The 24,725-nt window shown below is 54.8% G+C and overlaps 2 protein-coding genes and 1 pseudogene across 2 annotated transcripts in view; 2 read left to right on the top strand and 1 right to left on the bottom strand.

Annotated features, from left to right (window-relative positions):
- The window catches only part of VARS2 (valyl-tRNA synthetase 2, mitochondrial), a 33,205-nt gene extending 26,751 nt beyond the window's left edge, over nucleotides 1-6,454 (bottom strand). Inside the window, exons 1-5 of the mRNA XM_058822504.1 lie at nucleotides 6,212-6,454; nucleotides 3,053-3,143; nucleotides 2,348-2,454; nucleotides 1,617-1,729; nucleotides 501-567 (exon numbers count right to left, since the gene is read on the bottom strand). Of these exons, the coding sequence (XP_058678487.1) occupies nucleotides 501-567; nucleotides 1,617-1,729; nucleotides 2,348-2,454; nucleotides 3,053-3,143; nucleotides 6,212-6,454 (621 nt within the window). The remainder of the gene's footprint in view (nucleotides 1-500; nucleotides 568-1,616; nucleotides 1,730-2,347; nucleotides 2,455-3,052; nucleotides 3,144-6,211) is intronic.
- LOC131570177 (zinc finger protein 665-like) overlaps nucleotides 1-24,725 on the top strand; it is a 507,112-nt pseudogene that overhangs the window by 112,515 nt on the left and 369,872 nt on the right.
- GTF2H4 (general transcription factor IIH subunit 4) lies at nucleotides 7,992-24,320 on the top strand. The gene is made up of 14 exons (XM_058822591.1): nucleotides 7,992-8,024; nucleotides 8,101-8,218; nucleotides 9,343-9,447; nucleotides 11,767-11,898; nucleotides 13,189-13,285; nucleotides 13,381-13,469; nucleotides 15,030-15,138; nucleotides 15,914-15,982; nucleotides 17,555-17,638; nucleotides 18,740-18,914; nucleotides 19,803-19,933; nucleotides 20,673-20,720; nucleotides 22,207-22,285; nucleotides 23,105-24,320. The coding sequence occupies exons 2-14, from the start codon at nucleotides 8,106-8,108 to the stop codon at nucleotides 23,275-23,277; spliced, it is 1,404 nt and encodes a 467-aa protein (XP_058678574.1). The 5' UTR covers nucleotides 7,992-8,024; nucleotides 8,101-8,105; the 3' UTR covers nucleotides 23,278-24,320.

Genomic DNA, 24,725 nt, shown 5'->3' with positions numbered 1-24,725 from the left:
GGACATTGGGGACATTGGGGACAGTGGGGACACACTGGGGACATTGGGGACATTGGGGACACACTGGGGACATTGGGGACAGTGGGGACACACTGGGGACATTGGGGACACACTGGGGACAGTGGGGACACACTGGGGACATTGGAGACATTGGGGACATTGGGGACACACTGGGGACATTGGGGACATTGGGGACATCCCCAGTGCTGCCACAGCCAGCGCTCCAGGATGGCCTGGGGACAGTGGGGACATCACTGGGGACACCTTGGGGGAACATTGGGGACACACTGGGGACATTGGGGACGTTGGGGACACATTGGGGACATTGGGGGGATTGGGGACATTTGGGACAATGAGGACATCGCTGGGGACAGGGCAAGCAGATTTGGTGACATTTCGGGAGGATTTGGGGACATTTGGGGACACACCTGGGTGGCAATGCCGGCGTGGGGATGCTCAGAAGGGGATCTGGGGACATTTGGGGACATTTGGGGACACACCTGGGTGGCAATGCCGGCGTGGTCGGTGCCCGGCACCCACAGGACGTTCCAGCCCTGCATCCTCCTCCTGTGCCCAAAAACCCCAAAATTGTCCTGAAATCACCCCAAAAATAACCCAGGACCCCCCAAAATCCCCCAGACCCCCTAAAAATTCACCAAACTCCCCCAAATCCCCCCAAAATCCCCAAAATCCCTCTCAAACCCTCCCCAGACCCCCCCAAATCCCCCAAAATCCCCAAAATCCCACTCAAAGCCCCCCAAACTCCCCCCAAATCCTCCCAGACCCCCCAAAATCTCCCCAAACCCCACTCAAACCCCCCAAATCCCCCCAAACCCCCCAAAATGCCCCCCCAGACCCCCCAAATGCGCCCCCAGACCCCCCAAAATGCCCCCCAGATCCCCCAAAACGCCCCCAGATCCCCCAAAATCCCCCCCAGACCCCCCAAACTGCCCCCCAAATCCCCCCCACAACCCCCAAAATCCCCCCCAGACCCCCCAAAATGCCCCCAGATCCCCCAAAACGCCCTTAGACCCCCCAAAATCCCCCCCAGACCCTCCAAAATGCCCCCCCAGACCCCCCAAAATGGCCCCCCAGAATCCCCCCCGACCCCCCAAAATGCCCCCAGATCCCCCAAAACGCCCTCAGACCCCCCAAAATGCCCCCCCAGACCCCCCAAAACCCCCCCACAACCCCCAAAATGCCCCCCCAGAATCCCCAAAATGCTCCCTGACCCCCCAAAACGTTCCCCAGACCCCCCAAATGCGCCCCCAGACCCCCCAAAATCCCCCCCAGACCCCCCAAATCCCCCCCAGACCCCCCAAAACGGCCCCCAACCCCTCAAAACCCCCCCCAGAATCCCCCCAGACCCCCCAAAATCCCCTCCCCAGTCCGCCAAACCCCCCCCAGACCCCCCAGAATCCCCCCAAATTCCCCCCGGACCCCCCAAAATCCCCCAAATCCCCCCCAGACCCCCCAAAATCCCCTCCCCAGTCTGCCAAAACCCCCCCAGACCCAACAAAATTCCCCCCGACCCCTCAAAACCCCCCATAAATCCCCCCCAGACCCCCCAAATCTCCCCCAGACCCCCCAAAATCCCCCCCAAACTGCCCCCGTACCATCTGACCAGCGCGTCCTGCAGGCTGACGCCCAGGGCGTGGCCCAGGTGCAGCGACCCCGTCACGTTGGGGGGGGGCAGCACCAGGCTCAGCACCGGGGACCCCCCCGGCACCTGGGGGGGGGCACAGAGGGGCTGGCTGGGACCCCCAGGTGGGGCTGAACCCCCCCCGGTGCATGTGGGGCTCCCCAGGTGGATTTTGGGGCTCCCCAGGTGGATTTTGGGGTCCCCAGGTGGATTTTGGGACTCCCCAGGTGAATTTTGGGGCTCCCCAGGTGGATTTTGGGACTCCCCAGGTGTGTTTTGGGGCTCCCCAGGTGAGTCTGAATCCCTCCCCAGGTGATTTTTGGGGTTCCCCAGGTGGATTTGGAGCTCCCCAGGTGTGTTTTGAACCCCCCCAGGTGCATTTGGGGCTCCCCAGGTGAATTTGGGGTTCCCCAGGTGTGTTCTGAACCCCCCCAGGTGAATTTGGGGCTCCCCAGGTGAGTCTGAATCCCTCCCCAGGTGATTTTTGGGGTTCCCAGGTGGATTTTGGGGCTCCCCAGGTGTGTTTTGAACCCCCCCAGGTGAATTTTGGGGCTCCCCAGGTGAATTTTGGGGTCCCCAGGTGTGTTTTGAACCCCCCCAGGTGAATTTGGGGCTCCCCAGGTGAATTTGGGGCTCCCCAGGCGTGTTTTGAACCCCCCCAGGTGATTTTTGGGGTTCCCAGGTGGATTTGGGGTCCCCCCTCACCTGCCCAGGTGCGCTGGGGCTGAAGACCCCTCCCCTCTCCCACCACTGGTACCAGGCGGCCTCGACGTAGCGGGGGCTGTACCTGGGGGGGAGGGGCACGCCCGTGGCTGTGTCCCCCCAAAAATGTCACCTCAGGGGGGTGGCACCCCAAAATCCCCCAAAATTCAGCAAAATCACCCAAAAATTCCACCCAAAATCACCCCAAAATCTGCTCAAAATTCATCAAAATTCACCAAAACCACCCCAAATTTAGGGCTGTGCCCGGGGGGGGAGGGGCGCGCCCGTGGCTGTGTCCCCAGTGTCACCTCAGGGGGGGGCGCCCCAAAATCCCCCAAAATCACCCCAAAATTCCTCCCAAAATCACCCCAAAATCTGCTCAAAATTCATCAAAATTCACCAAAACCACCCCAAATTTAGGGCTGTGCCCGGGGGGGGAGGGGCACGCCCGTGGCTGTGTCCCCAATGTCACCTCAGGGGGGTGGCACCCCAAAATCCCCCAAAATTCCACCCAAAAATCCGCTCAAAATCCGCTCAAAATTCACCAAAACCGCCCCAAATTCAGGGCTGTGCCCGGGGGGGGAGGGGCACGCCCGTGGCTGTGTCCCCAGTGTCACCTCAGGGGGTGGCACTGTCCCCGCCCCCCCCCCCGGGGACGCACCTGAACCCCAAAATGGCCGGAATTCCCCCCAGATTTGCCGTTTTTACCCTTGCTGCCGTCGGGCCCCAGCGGGTGCCGGTACTCCGCCTCCGCACGGGGAACCCAGCCCTTGGGCAGCGGCTGCGGCGCCTGCGGGACCTGCACGGACCGGTACAAACCAGTACGGACCAGTACGGACCAGTACGGACCAGTACGGACCAGTACGGACCAGTACAAACCAGTACAAACCAGTACGGACCAGTACGGACCAGTACGGACCAGTACGGACCAGTACAAACCAGTACGGACCAGTACGGACCAGTACGGACCAGTACAAACCAGTACGGACCAGTACGGACCAGTACGGACCGGTACAAACCAGTACGGACCAGTACGGACCAGTACGGACCAGTACAAACCAGTACGGACCAGTACGGACCAGTACAGACCAGTACGGACCAGTACGGACCAGTACGGACCAGTACAAACCAGTATGGACCAGTATGGACCAGTATGGACCAGTATGGACCAGTACGGACCAGAACGGACCAGTATAAACCAGTACAAACCAGTATGGACCAGTACGGACCAGCACAGACCAGTACGGACCAGTATGGACCGGTACGGACCAGTACAAACCAGTATGGACCAGTACGGACCAGTATGGACCAGTACGGACCAGTATGGACCAGTACAAACCAGTACAAACCAGTATGGACCAGTATGGACCAGTACAAACCAGTATGGACCAGTACGGACCAGTATGGACCAGCACAGACCAGTATAAACCAGTACGGACCAGTATAAATCCGTATAAACCACTACAGACCAGTACGGACCGGAACGGACCAGTATAAACCAGTATGGACCAGTAGGGACCAGCACAGACCAGTATAAACCAGTATGGACCAGTACGGACCAGTATAAACCAGTATGGACCAGTACGGACCAGCACAGACCAGTACGGACCAGTATAAACCAGTACGGACCAGTACAAGCCAGTACGGACCAGCATAAACCAGTACAAACCAGTACAGACCAGTACAGACCAGTACGGACCCGTACAAACCACTACAGACTAGTATGAACCACTACAGACCAGTACAAACCAGTATAAAACAGTATAAACCAGTACGGACCTGTATAAACCAGTATGGACCAGTACAAACCAGTACGGACCAGTATGGACCAGTATAAACCGGCACAGACCAGTATGGACCAGCACAGACCAGTATAAACCAGTATGGACCAGTACGGACCAGAATGGACCAGTATAAACCAGTATGGACCAGTACGGACCAGTACACACCAGTACGGACCAGTACAAACCAGTACAGACCAGTACGGACCAGTACAAACCAGTATAAACTGGTATAAACCAGTACAGACCAGTATAAACCAGTATGGACCAGTGTAGACCAGTACGGACCAGTACAAACCAGTACGGACCAGTATAAACCAGTATGGACCAGTATGGGCCAGCACAAACCAGTACGGACCAGTACAGACCAGTACGGACCAGTGTAAACCAGTACGGACCAGCACAGACCAGTACAAACCAGTATAAACCACTACGGACCGGTACAAACCAGTACGGACCAATATGGACCAATATAAAACAATTTAAACCACCCTAAACCAGTATAAACCAGTATAAACCAATATGAATCAATAAAACCCATCACAGATCAGAATAAATTAATATGAATCAATACAAACCTGTATAGACCAGTATGGACCAGTATAAACCAGTACAGAGCAGTATGGACCAGTATAAACCAATACAAACCAGAATAAACCAATAGAAACCAGTATAAGCCAGTATGCACCAGTATAAACCAATGCAAACCAGTATAAGCCAGTATGAACGGGTATAAACCAATACAGACCAATTCACGCCAGCATAAACCATTATAAACCAGTACGAACCAATTTAAACCAATATAAACCAGTATAAACCAACTTAAACCAATGTAAACCAGTATAAACCAACTTAAACCAACATAAACCAGTATAAACCAACTTAAACCAATATAAACCAGTATAAACCAACTTAAACCAATATAAACCAGTATAAACCAACTTAAACCAATATAAACCAACTTAAACCAATATAAACCAGTATAAACCAACTTAAACCAATATAAACCAGTATAAACCAACTTAAACCAATATAAACCAGTATAAACCAACTTAAACCAATATAAACCAGTATAAACCAACTTAAACCAATATAAACCAACTTAAACCAATATAAACCAGTACAAACCAGTTCAAAGCGCCTGGAACCAGTCCAGACCAACGCACGCCAGGACAGAGCAGGGCCTGGCCCAGTTTCTCCCAGTCCATCCCAGCGCCCCAAATCCCCTCCCAGTCCATCCCAGTGCCCCCCAGTCCATCCCAGTGCCCCCAATCCCCTCCCAGTGCCCCCCAGTACTCTCCCAGTGCCCCCCAGTCCATCCCAGTGCCCCCCAATCCCCTCCCCAGTCCCTCCCAGTGCCCCCCAGTCCCCTCCCCAGTCCCCCTCAGTCTCTCCCAGTCCATCCCAGTGCCCCCCAGTCCATCCCAGTGCCCCCCAGTCCTCTCCCAGTCCCTCCCAGTGCCCCCCAATCCATCCCAGTGCCCCCCAATCCCCTCCCAGTCTCCCCCAGTGCCCCCCAATCCCCTCCCAGTCCCCCCAGTCCATCCCAGTGCCCCCAATCCCCTCCCAGTGCCCCCCAGTACTCTCCCAGTGCCCCCCAGTCCATCCCAGTGCCCCCCAATCCCCTCCCCAGTCCCTCCCAGTGCCCCCCAGTCTCTCCCAGCTCCTCTCCCAGTCCATCCCAGTACCCCCCAGTGCCCCCCAATCCCCTCCCAGTCTCCCCCAATCCCCTCCCCAGTGCCGCCCCAGTCTCTCCCAGTCCATTCCCAGTCCCCCTCAGTTCCCTCCAGTCCATTCCCAGTCCCCCCCCAGTCTTTCCCAGTCCATCCCAATCCCCTCCCAGTGCCCCTCAATCCCCTCCCAGTCCCCCCAAGTCTCTCCCAGTCCCCCCCAATCCACTCCCAGTCCCTCCCAGTCTCTCCCAGTGCCCCCCAGTCCATTCCAGTCCCCCCCAGTCTTTCCCAGTGCCCCTCAATCCCCTCCCAGTCCCTCCCAGTCCACTCCCAGTCCCCCCAAATCCTCTCCCAGTAACTCCCAGTCCCCCCCAATCCATTCCCAGTCCCCCCCAGTCCCTCCATTTCCTCACCTTCCCCTCCCTCTCCCCTCTCTCCCTCCTCAGCCGCAGCCGCTTCTCCCTCTGCTCGCGGCCCCGCAGCCTCGCCCGCTCGGGCCCGTCCCAGCCGGGGCTCCCGGGGCTCTCGGCGGCCGGAGGGGTCCCCGCCGAGCGGCTCCCGCTGCTCCAGCGCCGGGGCCGGGCCCGGGGAGCCCCGGGAGGCCCCAAAATCCGGGGGGCGCCGAGGGCGGCGCGGCTGAGGGAGGGCGCCGCCATCTTGGGACGGGGCGGGGCGGGACGCGCGACCGGGGGAAAGGGCGGGAACGGCGTCACGTGACCGGGGAAAGGGCGGGAACGGCGTCACGCGACCGGGGAAAGGGCGGGAACTGCGTCACGTGACCGGGGAAAGGGCGGGATTTTCTACGTTGGGGGCGTGGCCTCGGCGGGAAGGGGGCGTGGCCTCGGGCCGCGGCGTGGGGTGAGCGATTGGGGGAAATTTGGGGGAAATTTGGGGGAAATTTGGGGGATTTTGGGGAATTTTGGGGAATTTTGGGGGAAATTGGGGATGGGGGCCGTGGGGGAGAGAGGGGCGCTGGAGGGGAGTGGGGGGCGTTGGTGTAGTTTGGGTTAATTGGGGGTTTGGGGTAATTGGGGGAAATTCGGGGGATTTTGGGCAACTTGGGGGGGAAATCAGCGGTGGGGGCTGGAGGGGAGCGAGGGGGCTTGGGGTAATTGGGGGTAATTGGGGTTAATTGGGGTTAATTGGGGGGTTTGAGGTAACTGGGATTTGGGGGTAATTGGGGGATTTGGGATAATTGGGGTTAACTGGGGGGGTTGCGTTAATTGGGGTTAATTTGGGTTGATTGGGGGCGTTGTGTAATTTGGGGTTTATTGGTGTTAATTAGGGGGTTTGGGGTAATTGGGGTTAATTGGGGGGTTTGGGGTTCTTGGTGTTAATTGGGAATTTGGGATAATTGGGGTTAATTGGGGGGTTTAGGGTAATTGGGGTTAATTGGGGTTAATTGGGGGGTTTGAAATAACTGGGATTTGGGGTAATTGGGGGACTGGGGTAATTAGGGGATTTGGGATAATTGGGGTTAATTGGGGGGTTGCGTTAATTGGGGTTAATTTGGGTTGATTGGGAGCGTTGTGTAATTTGGGGTTTATTAGTGTTAATTGGGGGGTTTCAGGTTATTGGTGTTAATTGGGGGCTTTGGGGTAATTGGTGTTAATTGGGGGGTTTCAGGTTATTGGTGTTAATTGGGGGCTTTGGGGTAATTGGTGTTAATTAGGGGGTTTGGGGTAATTGGGGTTAATTGGGGGGGGGTTGGAATAATTTGGGTTAATTGGGGGGGTTTGGGGGATAATTAGGGGAGCTGTGCCCAGGTGTAACCCCGGTGTAACCCCGGTGTAACCCGGGTGTGTCCTGGGTGTATACCAGGTGTAACCCAGGTGTAACCCAGGTGTAACCCAGGTGTAACGTGTGTGTAACCCAGGTGTAACCCTGGTGTAACCCAGGTGTAACCTGGGTGTGTCCTGGGTGTAACCCAGGTGTAACCCGTGTGTAACCCAGGTGTAACCTGCGTGTAACCCGTGTGTAACAGGCGCGATGTCGCGGGTGCAGCTGCAGTGCAAGAACCTGCAGGAGTTCCTGCCCCAGGTGTAACCCGTGTGTAACCCAGGTGTAACCCGTGTGTAACCCAGGTGTAACCCAGGTGTAACCCGTGTGTAACAGGCGCGATGTCGCGGGTGCAGCTGCAGTGCAAGAACCTGCAGGAGTTCCTGCCCCAGGTGTAACCCGTGTGTAACCCAGGTGTAACCCGTGTGTAACCCAGGTGTAACCCAGGTGTATCTCAGGTTATTACCCGTGTGTAACCCAGGTGTAACCCAGGTGTAACCCAGGTGTAACCCGTGTGTAACAGGCGCGATGTCGCGGGTGCAGCTGCAGTGCAAGAACCTGCAGGAGTTCCTGCGCGGGCTCAGCCCCCCCACCCTGGACCGGCTCTACGGGCACCCGGCCACCTGCCTGGCCGTCTTCAGGTGCGTAATTAGCGCTAATTAGCGCTAATTAACCCTTAATTATCCCCTAATTAACCTTCTGTTAGGTCTTTGTTAACTCAAAGTGAGCGAAAATATCCCCAGATTAAACCTGAATATCCCAAAGTAAGCTTGTGTCACCCGCTTGGCCGTCTTCAGGTGAGCTAATTAGCAGTAATTAATACTAATTAGTGCTAATTAACCCTTAATTAATTTTAATTAATCCTTAGTTTAATCCTAATTATCCAAAATTAGACCTAAATAACCCAAAATAACCCAGTGCCACCTGCCTGGTCATCTTCAAGTGAGCTAATTAACCCTAATTAATACTAATTGACACTTAATTAATCCTTAATTAACTCTTAATTAGTCCTTTGTTACCTCAAATTAAGTGAAAATATTTCCAAATTAAATGTAAATATCCCAAAATAGCCCCATGCCACCTGCTCAGCCATCTTCTGGCAGGACTAATTAACCCTAATTAACACTAATTAATGCTAATTAACCCCGTGACCTCTTCCTGGGGTGTTCAGGTTGACACAAAATACCCAAAATATCCCTAAAAAAAGTCCTAACAAATGCAAAATCGCCTCACGCCACCAACCTGGCTGCGTTCAGGCGGGACTCATTGACCCTAATTAGCGCTAATTAACGCTAATTAACCCCGTGACCCTTTCCTGGTGGTGTTCAGGTTGACACAAAATACCCAAAATATCCCTAAAAAAAAATCCTAATAAACGCAAAATAGCTGCATTTGGGCAGGACTCATTGACCCTAATTAGCGCTAATTAACCCTAATTAACCCTAATTAACCCCGTAACCCCTTCCTGGTGGTGTTCAGGTTGACAAAAAATACCCAAAATATCCCTAAAAAAAATCCTAAATAGTGCAAAATAGCTGCGTTCGGGCGGGGCTCATTGGCCCTAATTAGCGCTAATTGACGCTAATTAACGTTAATTAACCCCGTGACCCCTTCCTGGTGGTGTTCAGGTTGACACAAAATACCCAAAATATCCCTAAAAAAAAATCCTAATAAATGCAAAATCGCCCCACGCCACCTACCTGGCTGCCTTCGGGCGGGAATCACTGACCCTAATTAGCGCTAATTAAGGCTAATTAACGCGCAGGGAGCTGCCGGGGCTGGCGCAGGCCGGGATCCTGCGGATGCTGTTCCTGGAGCAGCCGCTGCCCCAGGCGGCCGTGGGGCTCTGGGTCAAGAAGGAGCACGGCAGGTGGGGCTGGGGCTTGGGGGGATTTTGGGGGGATTTTGGGGGTCCCGGGGGGGATTTCGGGGCATTTTGGGGGAAATCCGGGGGGTCCAGATGGTGAAATTTGGGGTTTTGGGGGGCGGTTTTGGGTCAAGAAGGAGCGCAGGAAATGGGGCTGGGGGCGGTTTTGGGGGTCCTGGGGGGATTTGGGGGGGATTTTGGGGGATTTTGGGGGTCCTGGGGGGATTTGGGGGGGATTTCAGGGATTTTGGGGGTCCTGGGGGCATTTTGGGGGAAATCTGGGGGGTCCAGATGGTGAAATTTGGGTTTTTGGGGGGCGGTTTTGTGTCAAGAAGGAGCCCAGGAAATGGGGCTGGGGGCGGTTTTGGGGGTCCTGGGGGGGATTTTGGGGGATTTTGGGGGTCCTGGGGGGGATTTGGGTGGGATTTCAGGGATTTTGGGGGTCCTGGGGGGGATTTGGGGGGGATTTCAGGGATTTTGGGGGTCCTGGGGGGATTTTGGGGGAAATCTGGGCGGTCCAGATGGTGAAATTTGGGTTTTTGGGGGGTGGTTTTGTGTCAAGAAGGAGCGCAGGAAATGGGGCTGGGGGCGGTTTTGGGGGTCCTGGGGGGGATTTTGGGGGATTTTGGGGGTCCTGGGGGGGATTTGGGGGGGATTTCAGGGATTTTGGGGGTCCTGGGGGGGATTTGGGTGGGATTTCAGGGATTTTGGGGGTCCTGGGGGGATTTTGGGGGAAATCCGGGGGGTCCAGATGGTGAAATTTGGGGTTTTGGGGGGTGGTTTTGGCTTGAGAAGGAGCCCAGGAAATGGGGCTGGGGGCGATTTTGGGGGGCTCTGGGAGGATTTTGGGGGGTCCTAGGGAGGTTTTGGGGGAATTTCAGGGGATTTTGGGATTTGGGGAGGAAATTTGGGTTTTTGGGGGGTGGTTTTGGCTTGAGAAGGGGCACTGGAAATGGGGCTGGGGGCGATTTGGGGGTGATTTTGTGGCAATTTTGGGGTGATTCTGCGTGATTTTGGTGCGATTTGTGTGATTTTTGGGGTGATTTTCTGTGATTTTGGGGTGATTTTCTGTGATTTTGGGGCGATTTTGTGCGATTTTGGTGCGGTCTGTGTAATTTTGGAGCTGTTCTATGTGATTTTAGGGTGATTTTCTGTGATTTTGGGGCGATTTTCTGTGATTTTGGTGCGGTTTGTGTCATTTTGGAGCTGTTTTCTGTGATTTTGGAGCTGTTTTCTGTGATTTTGGAGCTGTTTTCTGTGATTTTGGGGCGATTTTGTGCGATTTTGGTGCGGTCTGTGTAATCTTGGAGCTGTTCTGTGTGATTTTGGGGTGATTTTGTGCGATTTTGGGGCGATTTTGTGCGATTTTGGTGCAGTCTGTGTAATTCTGGAGCTGTTTTCTGTGATTTTGGGGTGATTTTCTGTGATTTTGGGGCGATTTTCTGCGATTTTGGTGCGGTTTGTGTAATTCTCGAGCTGTTTTGTGAGATTTTGGGGTGATTTTCTGTGATTTTGGGGTGATTTTCTGTGATTTTGGGGCGATTTTGTGCGATTTTGGTGCGGTTTATGTGATTTTGGAGCTGTTCTGTGTGATTTTGGGGTGATTTTGGGGTGATTTTCTGTGATTTTGGGGTGATTTTCTGTGATTTTGGTGCGGTTTGTGTAATTTTGGTGCGATTTGTGCGATTTTGGTGCGGTCTGTGTAATTTTGGAGCTGTTCTGTGTGATTTTGGGGTGATTTTGTGCAATTTTGGTGCAGTTTGTGTATTTTTGGGGCGATTTTGTGTGATTTTGGGGCGATTTTGTGCGATTTTGGTGCGGTCTGTGTGATTTTGGGGTGATTTTCTGTGATTTTGGGGCGATTTTGTGCAATTTTGGTGAGGTTTGTGTAATTCTCAAGCTGTTTTGTGTGATTTTGGGGTGATTTTGTGCGATTTTGGTGCGGTTTGTGTAATTTTGGAGCTGTTCTGTGTGATTTTGGAGCTGTTTTCTGTGATTTTGGGGTGATTTTCTGTGAATTTGGGGCGATTTTGTGCGATTTTGGTGCGGTCTGTGTGATTTTGGAGCTGTTTTGTGTGATTTTGGGGTGATTTTGGGGTGATTTTCTGTGATTTTGGGGTGATTTTCTGTGATTTTGTGCGATGTTGGAGCTGTTTTGTGTGATTTTGGAGCTGTTTTGTGTGATTTTGGGTTGGTTTTGGGGTGATTTTGTGCAATTTTGGTGCGATTTTTTGCAATTTTGGTGCGGTTTGTGTAATTTTGGGGTGATCGTGTGCGATTTCGGGGCGATTTTGTGCGGTTTTGGTGCGGTTTGCGTTGCAGGGAGCAGCAGCAGAGCCAGGAGGTGCTGCTGGAGCTGCGCCTGTGGCACCCCCACACCCTCCCGGGGGGGCTCCCGGGGGTCGCCCTGCACCCCAACTTCCGACAGAACCTGAGGGTGGCCCTGCTCGGGGGGTGAGTGGGGCAAAAATGGGGAAAAAATGTAAAAATGGGGAAAAAATGAAGGAAAAATGGGGGGGTAAAAATCAGAAAAAATGGGGAAAAAAATAAGGGGGAAATGGGGATAAAATTGGGGGAAAAATCAAAAAAGATGGGGGGGGAAAAAGGCAGAAAAAATGAAGGGGGGAGTCAGAAAAAATGGGGAGAAAAGGCGGAAAAAATGGGGGGCGAGCGGGGAAAAAAATGAGGGGAAAATGGTAAAAAAATGGGGGGGGGGAAATCAGAAAAAAATGGGGGAGGAATGAGAGTAAAAGCCAGAAAAAATGGGGGGGGGAAATCAGAAAATATGGGGGAAAATGGGGGAAAAGTCAGGAAAAATTGGGGGGGAAATGAGGGAAAAAATCTGGAAAAATTGGGGAAAAGGGGGAGACAATCAGAAAAAATGGGGGGAAAATCAGAAAAAATGGGGGGGGGAAATGGGGAAAAATGGGCAGAAAATGGGGGGGAAAAATAAAAAGAAATTAGGGAAAAATGGGCAGAAAACAGGGGGGAAAAATAGGCTGATTTTGGGGGTTCCCTCAGGGCTAAGGCCTCTGTGGGACGTTTGGCCAAACAACCAAAAAATTGGGATTTGTGAGGGGATTTCTGGAAAATTTTGGGACTTTCTGGGTCTGGGGGTTTTGGGGTGGTTTTTGGGGTCCAAATCCCCTCACGGGGGTTGATTTTGGGGGTTCCCCCAGAGCTGAGGCCTGTGTGGGAATTTAGGCCAAACAACCAGAAAATTGGGATTTATGAGGGGATTTTGGGAAGATTTTGGGACTTTCTGGGTCTGGGGGTTTTGGGGGGCAGTTTTTGAGGGTTTTGGGGTTTTTTGGGGTCCAGATCCCCTCAGGGTGATGCTTTTTTGGGGCCCTACAGCAGCAAGGCCCGTATGGGAATTTAGGCCAAACAACCAGAAAATCAAGATTTATGAGGGGATTTTTGGACACTTTTGGGACTTTCTGTGTCTGGGGGTACCGTGGGGTGGGTTTTGGGGTTTTTGGGATGTTTTTTGTGGGTTTTGGGGTTTTTGGGATGTTTTTTGTGGGTTTTGGGGCCCAAATCCCCTCACGGGGGCTGATCTTGGGGGTTCCCCCAGAGCTGAGGCCTCTGCGGGAATTTAGGCCGAACAACCAGAAAATTGGGATTTATGAGGGGATTTCAGGAAGATTTTGGGACTTTGTGTCTGGGGGTTTTGTGGGGCGGTTTTTGGGGTTTTTTTGGGGTGCTGACCCCCCCGGGGCCGCGTTTTTGGGGTCCTGACAGGGGCAAGGCCTGGTCGGACGACACGGCCCCGCTGGGCCCGGACCGGCACGCCCGCGACGTTCCCGCCCTGGACAAATACGCCGAGGAGCGCTGGGAGGTGGGAACTGGGACGTTTTGGGGCATTTAATGGGATTTTATGGGATTTTGGGGGGTTTTGGGGTGTAAAAGAGACTAAACTTTTATTATTTTCAGGTGGTTTTGCACTTCATGGTTGGGTCCCCGAGCGCGGCCGTCAGCCAGGACCTGGCGCAGCTGCTGGTGCAGGCCGGGCTCATGAAGAGGTTTGGGGAATTTGGGGAAATTTGGGGATTTTGGGGGAATTTTTGGGATATGGGGGAATTTGGGGGGTTCTGAGGGATTTTAGGGAGAATTTGGAGAGATTTGGGGAGTTTTTAGTGGGATTTGGGGGGAATTTTGTGGCCTGGTGCAGCTGCTGGTGCAGGCCGGGCTCATGAAGAGCTTTGGGGGAATTTGGGGCATTTTGGGGGAATTTTGGGATTTTGGGGCATTTTTGGGGGTCCTGAGGCGATTTAGAGGGAATTTGGGGAGGATTTGAGGGAATTTGGGGTTTTTTTAGGGATTTTTTAGGGTTTTTTCAGGGGAATTTTGGGACTGGTGCAGCTGCTGCTGCAGGCCGGGCTCACAAAGAGGTTTGGGGGAATTTGGGACATTTTTTGGGGAATTTGGGAATTTTCGTGGAATTTGGGGATTTTGGGGGATTTTTGGGGGGTCCTGTGGGGGTTTAGAGGGAATTTCGAGGGATTTGGGGAGGATTTGTGGGGGTTTGGGGGAGTTTTGGGGGGAATTTTGGGGTCTGGCGCAGCTGCTGGTGCAGGCCGGGCTCATGAAGAGTTTTGGGGAATTTTGGGATTTTGGGGCATTTTTGGGGGGTCCTGAGGAGATTTTAAGGGAATTTGGGGAGGATTTAAAGAGATTTGGATTTTTTTAGGGATTTTTTATTTTTTTTTCAGAGAGATTTTGGGGCCTGGTACAGGCTGGACTCATTAAGAAGTTTGGGGAAATTTGGGGGGAATTTGAGGCATTTTGGGGGAATTTTGGGGATTTTGGGGGGTCCTGGAAGGTTTTGAGGGGGATTTAGGGCCCCTCCCCAATTTTTGGGTCACCAGTGAGGAGAATTGAGGATTTTTGGGGGGGTTTTGGGCCTATTCACTTGGATTTGGGGGTGCTGTAAATTTGGGGTGATTCCTGCCGATTTAGGGATTTTCTGATGCCCTCTCCCCATTTTTTGGGGTCCCCAGCGAGGGGGGAATTGGGGTTTTTGGGGAGGATTTGGGGCCGATTCAGATGGAATTCAGGGAGGATTTTGGGGAGGATTTAATTGGATTTTAAGGGGGATTTTGGAGCGATTTAATTGGATTTTAGGGGAGATTTTGGGGAGGATTTAATTGGATTTTAGGGGAGATTTTGGGGCGATTTAATTGGATTTTAGGGGAGATTTTGGGGAGGATTTAATTGGATTTTAAGGGGGATTTTGGAGCGATTTAATTGGATTTTAGGGGAGATTTGGGGGAGGATTTAATTGAATTTTAAGGGGGATTTTGGGACGATTTAATTGGATTTTAGGGGGGATTTTGGGGAGGATTTAATTGAATTTTAAGGGAGATTTTGGGGCGGTTCAATTGGATTTTAGGGAGGATTTTGGGCCAATTTAGATGGAATTTAGGGAGGATTTTAGGCCAATTTAATGGGATTCTGGGGAGGATTTTGGGCCAATTTTCAGGGGGGTTTTGGGGAGGATTTTGGGGTGCTGTGACTTTGGGGCGATTCCTGCCGGTTTAGGGATTTTCTGACTCCCCCTCCCCATTTTTTGGGGTCCCCAGCGAGGGGGGGGAGCCCCCCTGCATCACCTCGGCCGGGTTCCAGTTCCTGCTGCTCGACACCCCCGCCCAGCTCTGGTTCTTCATCCTGCAGTACCTCAGGGGGGCCGAGGTCAGGGAGCCCCAAAATCCCCCCAAAATTCGGGTTCGGGGGAGCCCCAAAACCCCCACAATTGTGGGGTCCCCAAAAAACCCCGAATTCGCCTCAAAAACGACGCCTGGGGTTGGGGGTTTTGTCATCCGGGGGGTGCTGGGGGGGGGGGAAATCCCGAAATTTTGGGGGGGGGGTCCCAAGATTTGGGGGGGGTCCCAAAATGTGGGGGAGTTCCCAAAAATTCTGGGGGATTTCTCCAAATTTTGTTTTTTTTTTCTTTTCCCCCCAAATTTGAAGCTTTTTCCCAATCTGGGGCGGTTCCCAAAATTGGGGGAGTCCCGAAATTTGGGGGGGGTCCAAAAATCTGGGGGGGTGCCCAAGATTTGGGGGGAGGGGGGTCCCTAAAATTTTGGGGAGTTCCCTAAAATTTTGGGGTTTTCCCCAAATTTGAGGCGTTTCCCAAATGTGGGGAAGTTCCCAAAATTTGGGGGTCCCTAAAAATCTGGAGGGTCCCCAAGATTATTGGGGGGGGGGGGGATGTCCCAAAATCTGGGGGGGGGGGGTCCCCAAATTTGGGAGGGTCCCCAAATGTGTGGGATTTCCCAAAACTTCTGGGGGATTTCTCCAAAATTTTGTTTGGTTTTTTTTTGTTTTTTTTTTTTTTTTTTTTTCCCAAATTTGAGGCTTTTACCAAAATCTGAGGAATTTCCCCAAATCTGGGCGGGGGGGAGGGTCCCAAAAATCCCCAAATTTGGGTTGGGGGTCCCCAAAATCTCCCTGTGCCCCTCCCCAGGCGCGGGGGATGGACCTGGTGGAGATCCTGTCCTTCCTGTTCCAGCTGAGCTTCTCCACACTGGGAAAGGTGGGACTGGGATGGACTGGGATGGACTGGGAGGCACTGGGAGGGACTGGGAATGGAGTTATGGACGCTGGGATGGACTGGGATGGGATTGGGTTAAACTGGGATGGACTGGGATGGACTGGGAGGCACTGGGAGGGACTGGGATGGACTGGGAGGCACTGGGAGGGACTGGGAATGTAGTTATGGACACTGGGATGGACTGGGAAGGGATTGGGTTAAACTGGGAGGGACTGGGATGGACTGGGAGGGACTGGGAATGGAGTTATGGACACTGGGAGGGACTGGGAGTGGAGTTATGGGTACTGGGATGAACTGGGAGGGACTGGGATGGACTGGGAATGGAGTTATGGACCCTGAGATGGACTGGGATGGGATTGGGTTAAACTGGGATGGACTGGGATGGACTGGGATGGGATTGGGAGTGGAGTTATGGACACTGGGATGGACTGGGAGGGACTGGGATGGGATTGGGTTAAACTGGGATGGACCTGGTGGAGATCCTGTCCTTCCTGTTCCTGCTGAGCTTCTCCACACTGGGGAAGGTGGGACTGGGAGGGACTGGGAGGGACTGGGAGGGACTGGGAATGGAGTTATGGGTGCTGGGATGGACTGGGACAAACTGGGAAGGACTGGGAATGGAGTTATGGACACTGCGATGGACTGGGAATGGAGTTATGGATACTGGGATGGACTGGGAGGGACTGGGATGGACTGGGATGAACTGGGATGGACTGGGAGGGACTGGGAGTGGAGTTATGGACACTGGGATGGACTGGGAAGGGATTGGGTTAAACTGGGAGGGACTGGGAAGGGATTGGGTTAAACTGGGAGGGACTGGGAGGGACTGGGATGGGACTGGGAATGGAGTTATGGGTGCTGGGATGGACTGGGACAAACTGGGAAGGACTGGGAATGGAGTTATGGATACTGGGAGGGACTGGGAGCAAACTGGGGGGGACTGGGAGGGACTGGGAATGGAGTTATGGGTACCTGGATGGACTGGGAAGGGATTGGGTTAAACTGGGATGAACTGGGATGGACTGGGAGGGACTGGGAGTGGAGTTATGGACACTGGGATGGACTGGGATGAACTGGGAGGGACTGGGATGGGACTGGGAATGGAGTTATGGACACTGGGATGGACTGGGAAGGAATTGGGTTAAACTGGGATGGAGTGGGAGGGACTGGGTTAAACTGGGAGGGTATTGGGAGGGACTGGGATGGGATTGGGACAAACTGGGAGGGACTGGGAGGGGATTGGGGGGCACTGGGATGAACTGGGATGAACTGGGATGGACTGGTTTCAACTGGGAGGTTACTGGACTGTTCCTGAAAGACTGAGAATGTTCTGGAGGTTACTGGGGGTAACTGGGCTGAACTGGGAGCTCACTGGTCTGAACTGGTGTGAACTGGGAGTGTTCCAGGACTATCCCTGGAGCACTGAGAATGTTCTGGAGGTTACTGGGGACAACTGGGATGAACTGGGAGCTCACTGGGAGCTCGCTGGTGCAGACTGGTCCGTACTGGTGCAAACTGGTCCGTACTGGTGCAAACTGGTCCGTACTGGTGCAGGATTACTCGGTGGAGGGCATGAGCGAGTCGCTGCTGACGTTCCTGCAGCACCTGAGAGAGTTCGGGCTGGTGTTCCAGAGGAAGGTGAACTGGGAGCACTGGGAGGGACTGGGAGGGACTGGGAGGGACTGGGATGGACTGGGAGGGAACTGGGATGGACTGGGATGGACTGGGAGGGACTGGGATGGACTGGGATGGACTGGGAGGGAACTGGGATGGACTGGGAGGGACTGGGATGGACTGGGATGGACTGGGAGGGACTGGGATGGACTGGGATGGACTGGGAGGGACTGGGAGGGCATTGAGGGACACTGGGAGGGACTGGGAGGGACTGGGATGGACTGGGATGGGATTGGGAGGGACTGGGATGGACTGGGAGGGACTGGGATGGACTGGGATGGACTGGGAGGGACTGGGATGGACTGGGAGGGACTGGGATGGACTGGGAGGGAACTGGGAGGGACTGGGAGGGCATTGAGGGACACTGGGAGGGACTGGGAGGGGACTGGGAGGGCATTGAGGGACACTGGGAGGGACATTTGGGGACACTGGGAGGGGGCTGGGAGGTGCCGGGACAGCTCCTGGGGACGCTTGGGGACATTTGGGGACACCAAGGACAATTCCTGGGGACACTCAGGGACACTCAAGGACAGCACCTGAGACACTTGGGGACACTTGGGGACACCAGGGACAGCTCCTGGGACATTTGGGGACAACAGGAGCAGCTCCTGGGACACTTGGGGACACTTGGGGACAGTTCCTAGGACATTTGGGGACACCAGGGACAGCTCCTGGGACATTTGGGGATGCCAGGGACAGCTCCTGGGACACTTGGGGACATTTGGGGACGCCAGGGACAGCTCCTGGGACACTTGGGGACATTTGGGGACGCCAGGGACAGCTCCTGGGACATTTGGGGATGCCAGGGACAGCTCCTGGGACATTTGGGGACACCAAGGACAATTCTTGGGACATTTGGGGACACCAGGGACAGCTCTTGGGACATTTGGGGACATTTGGGGACAGCACCTGAGACACTTGGGGACACCTGGGACATTTGGGGACACTTGGGGACACCAAGGACAGCTCCTGGGACACTTGGGGACACTTGGGGACACCAGGGACAGCTCCTGGGACACTTGGGGACATTGGGGACATTGCGGTGACATTGTCCCCCGTCCCCAGCGGAAGTCGCGGCGGTTCTACCCGACCCGCCTGGCCATCGCGCTGGCCTCGGGGACAGCGGGGACATCGCTGGGGACATCGCTGGGGACATCGCTGGGGACATCCCTGGGGACAGAGCCCGACGGGCACGGCTTCATCCTGGTGGAGACCAACTACCGCATCTACGCCTACACAGGTGGCACTGGGGACACCTTGGGGACACCTGGGGACACCTGGGGACACCTCTGTCACCCCCCTGTCACCCTTGGTCCCCCTTGTGTCTCAATGTCCCCATTGATGTCTGCAATTCTCTCAATGTCCCCAATGTCCCCAATCCCCAGTGTCCCTGTCCCCACTGTCCCCCAAATGTCCCCAATGTCCCCATTAACGTCCTTAACCCCCAATGTCCTCAATGTCCCCAGTGTCCCCAATGTCCCCATTAACGTCCCCAATGATGCCCACAATGTCCCCAATCCTCCCAATGTCCCCAATCCCCTCAATGTCCCCAATGTCCCCATTAATGTCCCCAATCCCCCAATGTTCCCAATCCCTTCAATGTCCCCAATGTCCCCATTAACGTCCCCAGTGATGTCCCCAATGTCCCCAACGTCCCCAATTCCCCCAATGTCCCCAGTCCCCTCAATGTCCCCAATGTCCCCATTGTCCTCAATGTCCCCGATGTCCCCAACGTTCCCATTAATGTCCCCAGTGTCCCCAATGTCCCCAGTGATGTCCTCAGTGTCCCAAACTGCCCAATGTCCCCAATGTCCCCATTGTCCCCGCTGTCCCCCAATGTCCCCAACATCCCCTCAATGTCCCCAACGTCCCCATTGTCCTCGATCCCCCCCACGTCCCCAATCCGCCAGTGTCCCCAAATGTCCCCGTGTCCCCGATCTCCTCAACGTCCCCGCTGTCCGCAACGTTCCCGTTAACGTCCCCAAGCCCCCAATGTCCCCAATACCCCCAATGTCCCCAATGTCCCCATTGTCCTCAATGTCCCCATTGTCCCCGCTGTCCCCAATCCCCCCAATGTCGCCAGTGTCCCCGCTGTCCCCCTGAATGTCCCCAACGGTGGCATCCCCAGACTCGGAGCTGCAGGTGGCCCTCATCGCGCTCTTCTCGGAGCTCCTCTATCGCTTCCCCAACCTGGTGGTGGCACAGGTGACAAGGGACAGCGTGCAGGCGGCCATCGCCAACGGCATCACCGCCGACCAGGTGACACCGATGGGGACACTGGGGACATTGGGGGGATTGGGGACATTGGGGGGATTGGGGACACTGGGGACATTGGGGACATGGGGGGGATTGGGGACATTGGGGGGATTGGGGACACCTGGGACATTGGGGACATTGGGGACGGGGGGATATTGGGGACATTTGGGGACATTGGGGACATTGGGGACAGCGTGCAGGTGGCCATCGCCAACGGCATCACCGTTGACCAGGTGACACCGATGGGGGCATTGGGGACACCTGGGACAATGGGGACATTGGGGGCATTGGGGACATTGGGGACAGGGGGGACATTGGGGACATTTGGGGACATTGGGGGGATTGGGGACACCTGGGATATTGGGGACATTTGGGGACGTTGGGGACATTGGGGACATTGGGGGGATTGGGGACAATGGGAACACTGGGGACATTTGGGGACATTGGGGACAGCGTGCAGGTGGCCATCGCCAACGGCATCATCGCCGACCAGGTGACACCAATGGGGACAATGGGGACACTGGGGACATTTGGGGACATTGGGGACACTGAGGGGGATTGGGGATACTGTGGACATTGGGGACAGCAATGGGAACATTGGGGACATTGGGGACATTGGGGACATTTGGGGACAGCAATGGGAACATTGGGGACATTGGGGACACTGGGGACACTGGGGGCATTGGGGCCACAGGGATTTGGGGACTCTGGTGACACGGGGACACCGTGTCCCTCCCCACAGATCATTCACTTCCTGCGCACCCGCGCCCACCCCGTGATGGCCAAACAGGTGAGGGGACCCCAAAGGGGAGCCCAAATCCTTTAGGGGGGTCCCAAATCCTTTATGGGGATCCCAAATCCATTTTGGGGGGTCCCAAATCCATTTTTGGGGATCCCAAATCCATTTTTGGGGGGTCCCAAATCCTCTGGGGGGGTCCCAAATCCATTTTGGGGGGTCCCAAATCCTTTAGGGGGAGTCCCAAATCCATTTTTGGGGGTCCCAAATCCATTTTGGGGGGTCCCAAATGCATTTTAGGGGATCCCAAATCCATTTTAGGGGATCCCAAATCCATTTTGGGGGGTCCCAAATCCTCTGGGGGGGTCCCAAATCCATTTTGGGGGGTCCCAAATCCTTTAGGGGGAGTCCCAAATCCATTTTTGGGGGTCCCAAATCCATTTTGGGGGGTCCCAAATGCATTTTAGGGGATCCCAAATCCATTTTAGGGGATCCCAAATCCATTTTGGGGGTCCCAAATCCTCTGGGGGGGTCCCAAATCCATTTTGGGGGGTCCCAAATCCTTTAGGGGGAGTCCCAAATCCATTTTTGGGGGTCCCAAATCCATTTTGGGGGGTCCCAAATGCATTTTAGGGGATCCCAAATCCATTTTAGGGGGTCCCAAATCCATTTTGGGGGGTCCCTAATCTTCTGGGGGGGTCCCAAATCCATTTTAGGGGATCCCAAATCCATTTTGGGGGTTCCCAAATCCATTTTGGGGGGTCCCAAATCCATTTTTGGGGTCCCAAATCCACCTGGGGGTTCCCAAATCCATTTTTGGGGGATCCCAAATCCATTTTTGGGGTCCCAAATCCATTTTTGGGGGTCCCAAATCCATTTTTGGGGATCCCAAATCCATTTTTGGGGTCCCCAAATCCATTTTAGGGGTTCCCAAATGTATTTTAGGGGGTCCCAAATTCACTGGGGGGGGGTCCCGAATTTGGGGCGGTCCCAAATCCATTTTGGGGGATCCCAAATCCTCTGGGGGGCTCCTAAATCCCATTCCTGGGATTCCTCCCTGTCCCTGTGTCCCCACAGTGTCCCTGTCCCCATCCCCACCACGTCCCCACTGTGTCCCTGTCCCCATCGTGTCCCCACTGTGTCCCCCCCATGTCTTCACCACGTCCCCACTGTGTCCCTGTCCCCATCGTGTCCCCACTGTGTCCCTGTCCCCTGTGTCCCCATGTCCCCACGGTGTCCCTGTCCCTGTCCCCGCAGTGTCCCTGTCCCCACGGTGTCCCCACAGTGTCCCCACAGTGTCCCTGCCCCCATGTCCCCACATTGTCCCCACAGTGTCCCTGCCCCCATGTCCCCACATTGTCCCCACAGTGTCCCCACAGTGTCCCTGTCCCCATGTCCCCACATTGTCCCCACGGTGTCCCCACATTGTCCCCACAGTGTCCCTGCCCCCATGTCCCCACATTGTCCCCACGGTGTCCCCACAGTGTCCCTGTCCCCATGTCCCCACATTGTCCCCACATTGTCCCCACGGTGTCCCCAGAGCCCGGTGCTGCCCCCGACCATCACGGACCAGATCCGGCTCTGGGAGCTCGAGCGGGACCGGCTGCGCTTCTCCGAGGGTCAGTGTCCCCAAGTGTCCCCAAGTGTCCCCAAGTGTCCCCAAGTGTCCCCAAGTGTCCACAAGTGTCACCAGGGTGTCCCCAAAGTGTCACCAAGGTGTCACCAAGGTCTAACCAGGCTGTCACCGGGGTATCCCCAGAGTGTCCCCAAATGTCACCAAAGTGTCACCAAGGTGTCATCGGCGTGTCCCCAAAGTGTCCCCTAAGTGTCCCCAGAGAGTTCTGAAAGTGTCCCCAAGGGGGGAGGTGACACCCAGGCCATGTCCCCAAACAGGGAGGTGACACCAAAGGGGGAAGGTGACACCCAGGCCATGTCCCCAAACAGGGAGGTGCCACCAAAGGGGGAAGGTGACACCACAGGCCATGTCCCCAAGGTGGGAGGTGACACCAAAGGGGGGAGGTGACACCCAGGCCATGTCCCCAAGGTGGGAGGTGACACCAAAGGGAGGAGGTGACACCACAGGCCATGTCCCCAAGGTGGGAGGTGACACCAAAGGGGGAAGGTGACACCCAGGCCATGTCCCCAAGGTGGGAGGTGCCACCAAAGGGGACAGGTGACACCACAGGCCATGTCCCCAAGGTGGGAGGTGACACCAAAGGGGACAGGTGACACCACAGGCCATGTCCCCAAACAGGGAGGTGACACCAAAGGGGACAGGTGACACCCAGGCCATGTCCCCAAGTGGGGAGGTGCCACCCTGGGGATGTCCCCAAAGGAAAACACCAACCCTGGCCACGTCCCCAAGGCAGGAGCTGCCACCAAAGGTGTGACACCCCCGCCCTGGGCATTGTCCCCAAGCTGTCCCCTCCCCCCCCCAGGTGTGCTGTACAACCAGTTCCTGTCCCAGGTGGATTTCGAGGTGCTGCGGGACCACGCCCGCGCCCTGGGCGTGCTCGTGTTCGAGAACCCCGCGCGGCGCCTGATGGTCGTCACCCCCGCGGGCCACCCCGACGTCAAACGCTTCTGGAAGCGCCAGAAACACAACGGCTGACCCCCCAAAAACCCCGAAACGCCCAGAAATCACAGAGTTTGGGATCCCCGAAAACCCCAAAATCCCGGAATCTGCGTTCCAAAGACGGCCCCAAACGCCGAAACTTGGGGTTACTGGGGCGCCCCGATGGTCGGCACCCCCGCGGGGCACCCCGACGTCAAACGCTTCTGGAAGCGCCAGAAACGCAACGGCCGACCCCAGAAACCACAAATTCACGGAGTTTGGGATCCCCGAAAACCCCGAAATCCCAGAGTGTGGGGTCCAAAAATGGCTAAAATCGCCAGTTTTGGGGTTACTGGGCCACCCCGACGTCAAACGCTTCTGGAAGCGCCAGAAACGCAACGGCCGACCCCAGAAACCACAAATTCACGGAGTTTGGGATCCCCAAAAACCCCGAAATCCCAGAGTGTGGGGTCCAAAAATGGCTAAAATCACCAATTTTGGGGTTACTGGGCCACCCCGACGTCAAACGCTTCTGGAAGCGCCAGAAACGCAAGGGCTGACCCCAAAAACCACAAATTCACGGAGTTTGGGATCCCCCAAAACCCCGAAATCCCGGAGTGTGGGGCCCAAAAATGGCCGACCCCAGAAACCACAAATTCACGGAGTTTGGGATCCCCAAAAACCCCGAAATCCCCGAAATCCCCGAAATCCCGGAGTGTGGGGTCCAAAAATGGCTAAAATCGCCAGTTTTGGGGTTACTGGGCCACCCCGACGTCAAAACGCTTCTGGAAGCGCCAGAAACGCAACGGCCAACCCCAAAAACACCTAAGTACCCAAATTTGGGATCCTCAAAAACCCCAAAATTCCCCGAAATTCTGGAGTTTGGGATCCCAAAAACCCCAAACTCCCCAAATTTGTGTTACTAAAATCCCCCAAATCCCCACGTTTGGGGTCCCGGCGCCCAAAATGTCTCCTGCAAATCCAAAATTTCGGATTTGGGATTTTTGGAGTTCTGAGTGCCCCAAAATTTGGGGTCCTGGCGCCTCGTTCCCATAAAAATCCAGGATTAGTAAGGGGAAAATGTAATTTTTTGTACAAATGCTGTTTTTTTGGGAAGGTTTTTTGTAGTAAAAACGTTTTGAAACAAAAAAGTGAAGTTTGGAGAGCCTGAAGGAAAAGTAGATCCTTGGGATTTTGGGGAATTTGGTGAGAAAATCCCGGATTTTGAGGAGAAAAATTTGGGGATTTTTGGGAATTTCGGAGTGGGGGGAATTGAGGGCGGGGGAGGGGGGATTTATGAGGGGAAAACCACGCATTTAGAGAAAATAGCAACGAATTCCCGGGAAGGAGACGGGATTTGTGGACTTTGAGGATAAAAATGGGGATTTGTGGGGATAAAATCGGGAAATTTGGGGATAAAAATGGGAATTTCGGTCCCAATATCCCGAATGCCGGATTGAAATTGCGCTTCTCAAGGCGGCGTTACGGTAAAGCCGCCATCGCTC

The sequence above is a fragment of the Ammospiza caudacuta genome, chromosome 33 (genome assembly GCF_027887145.1).
Source record: "Ammospiza caudacuta isolate bAmmCau1 chromosome 33, bAmmCau1.pri, whole genome shotgun sequence".
In the NCBI taxonomy this organism is placed as follows: domain Eukaryota; kingdom Metazoa; phylum Chordata; class Aves; order Passeriformes; family Passerellidae; genus Ammospiza; species Ammospiza caudacuta.
This window is presented reverse-complemented; position numbering and strand designations above follow the sequence as displayed.

Bases quoted from the DNA above. Each gene is read 5' to 3' on its own strand.
- GTF2H4 (XM_058822591.1), top strand. From the start codon at position 8,106: ATGTCGCGGGTGCAGCTGCAGTGCAAGAACCTGCAGGAGTTCCTGCGC. The intron at 13,470-15,029 runs GTTTGGGGAATT...TGGGGTCCCCAG, and splicing joins CAGGCCGGGCTCATGAAGAG to CGAGGGGGGGGAGCCCCCCT. The intron at 19,934-20,672 runs GTGACACCGATG...CCCTCCCCACAG, and splicing joins ACGGCATCACCGCCGACCAG to ATCATTCACTTCCTGCGCAC.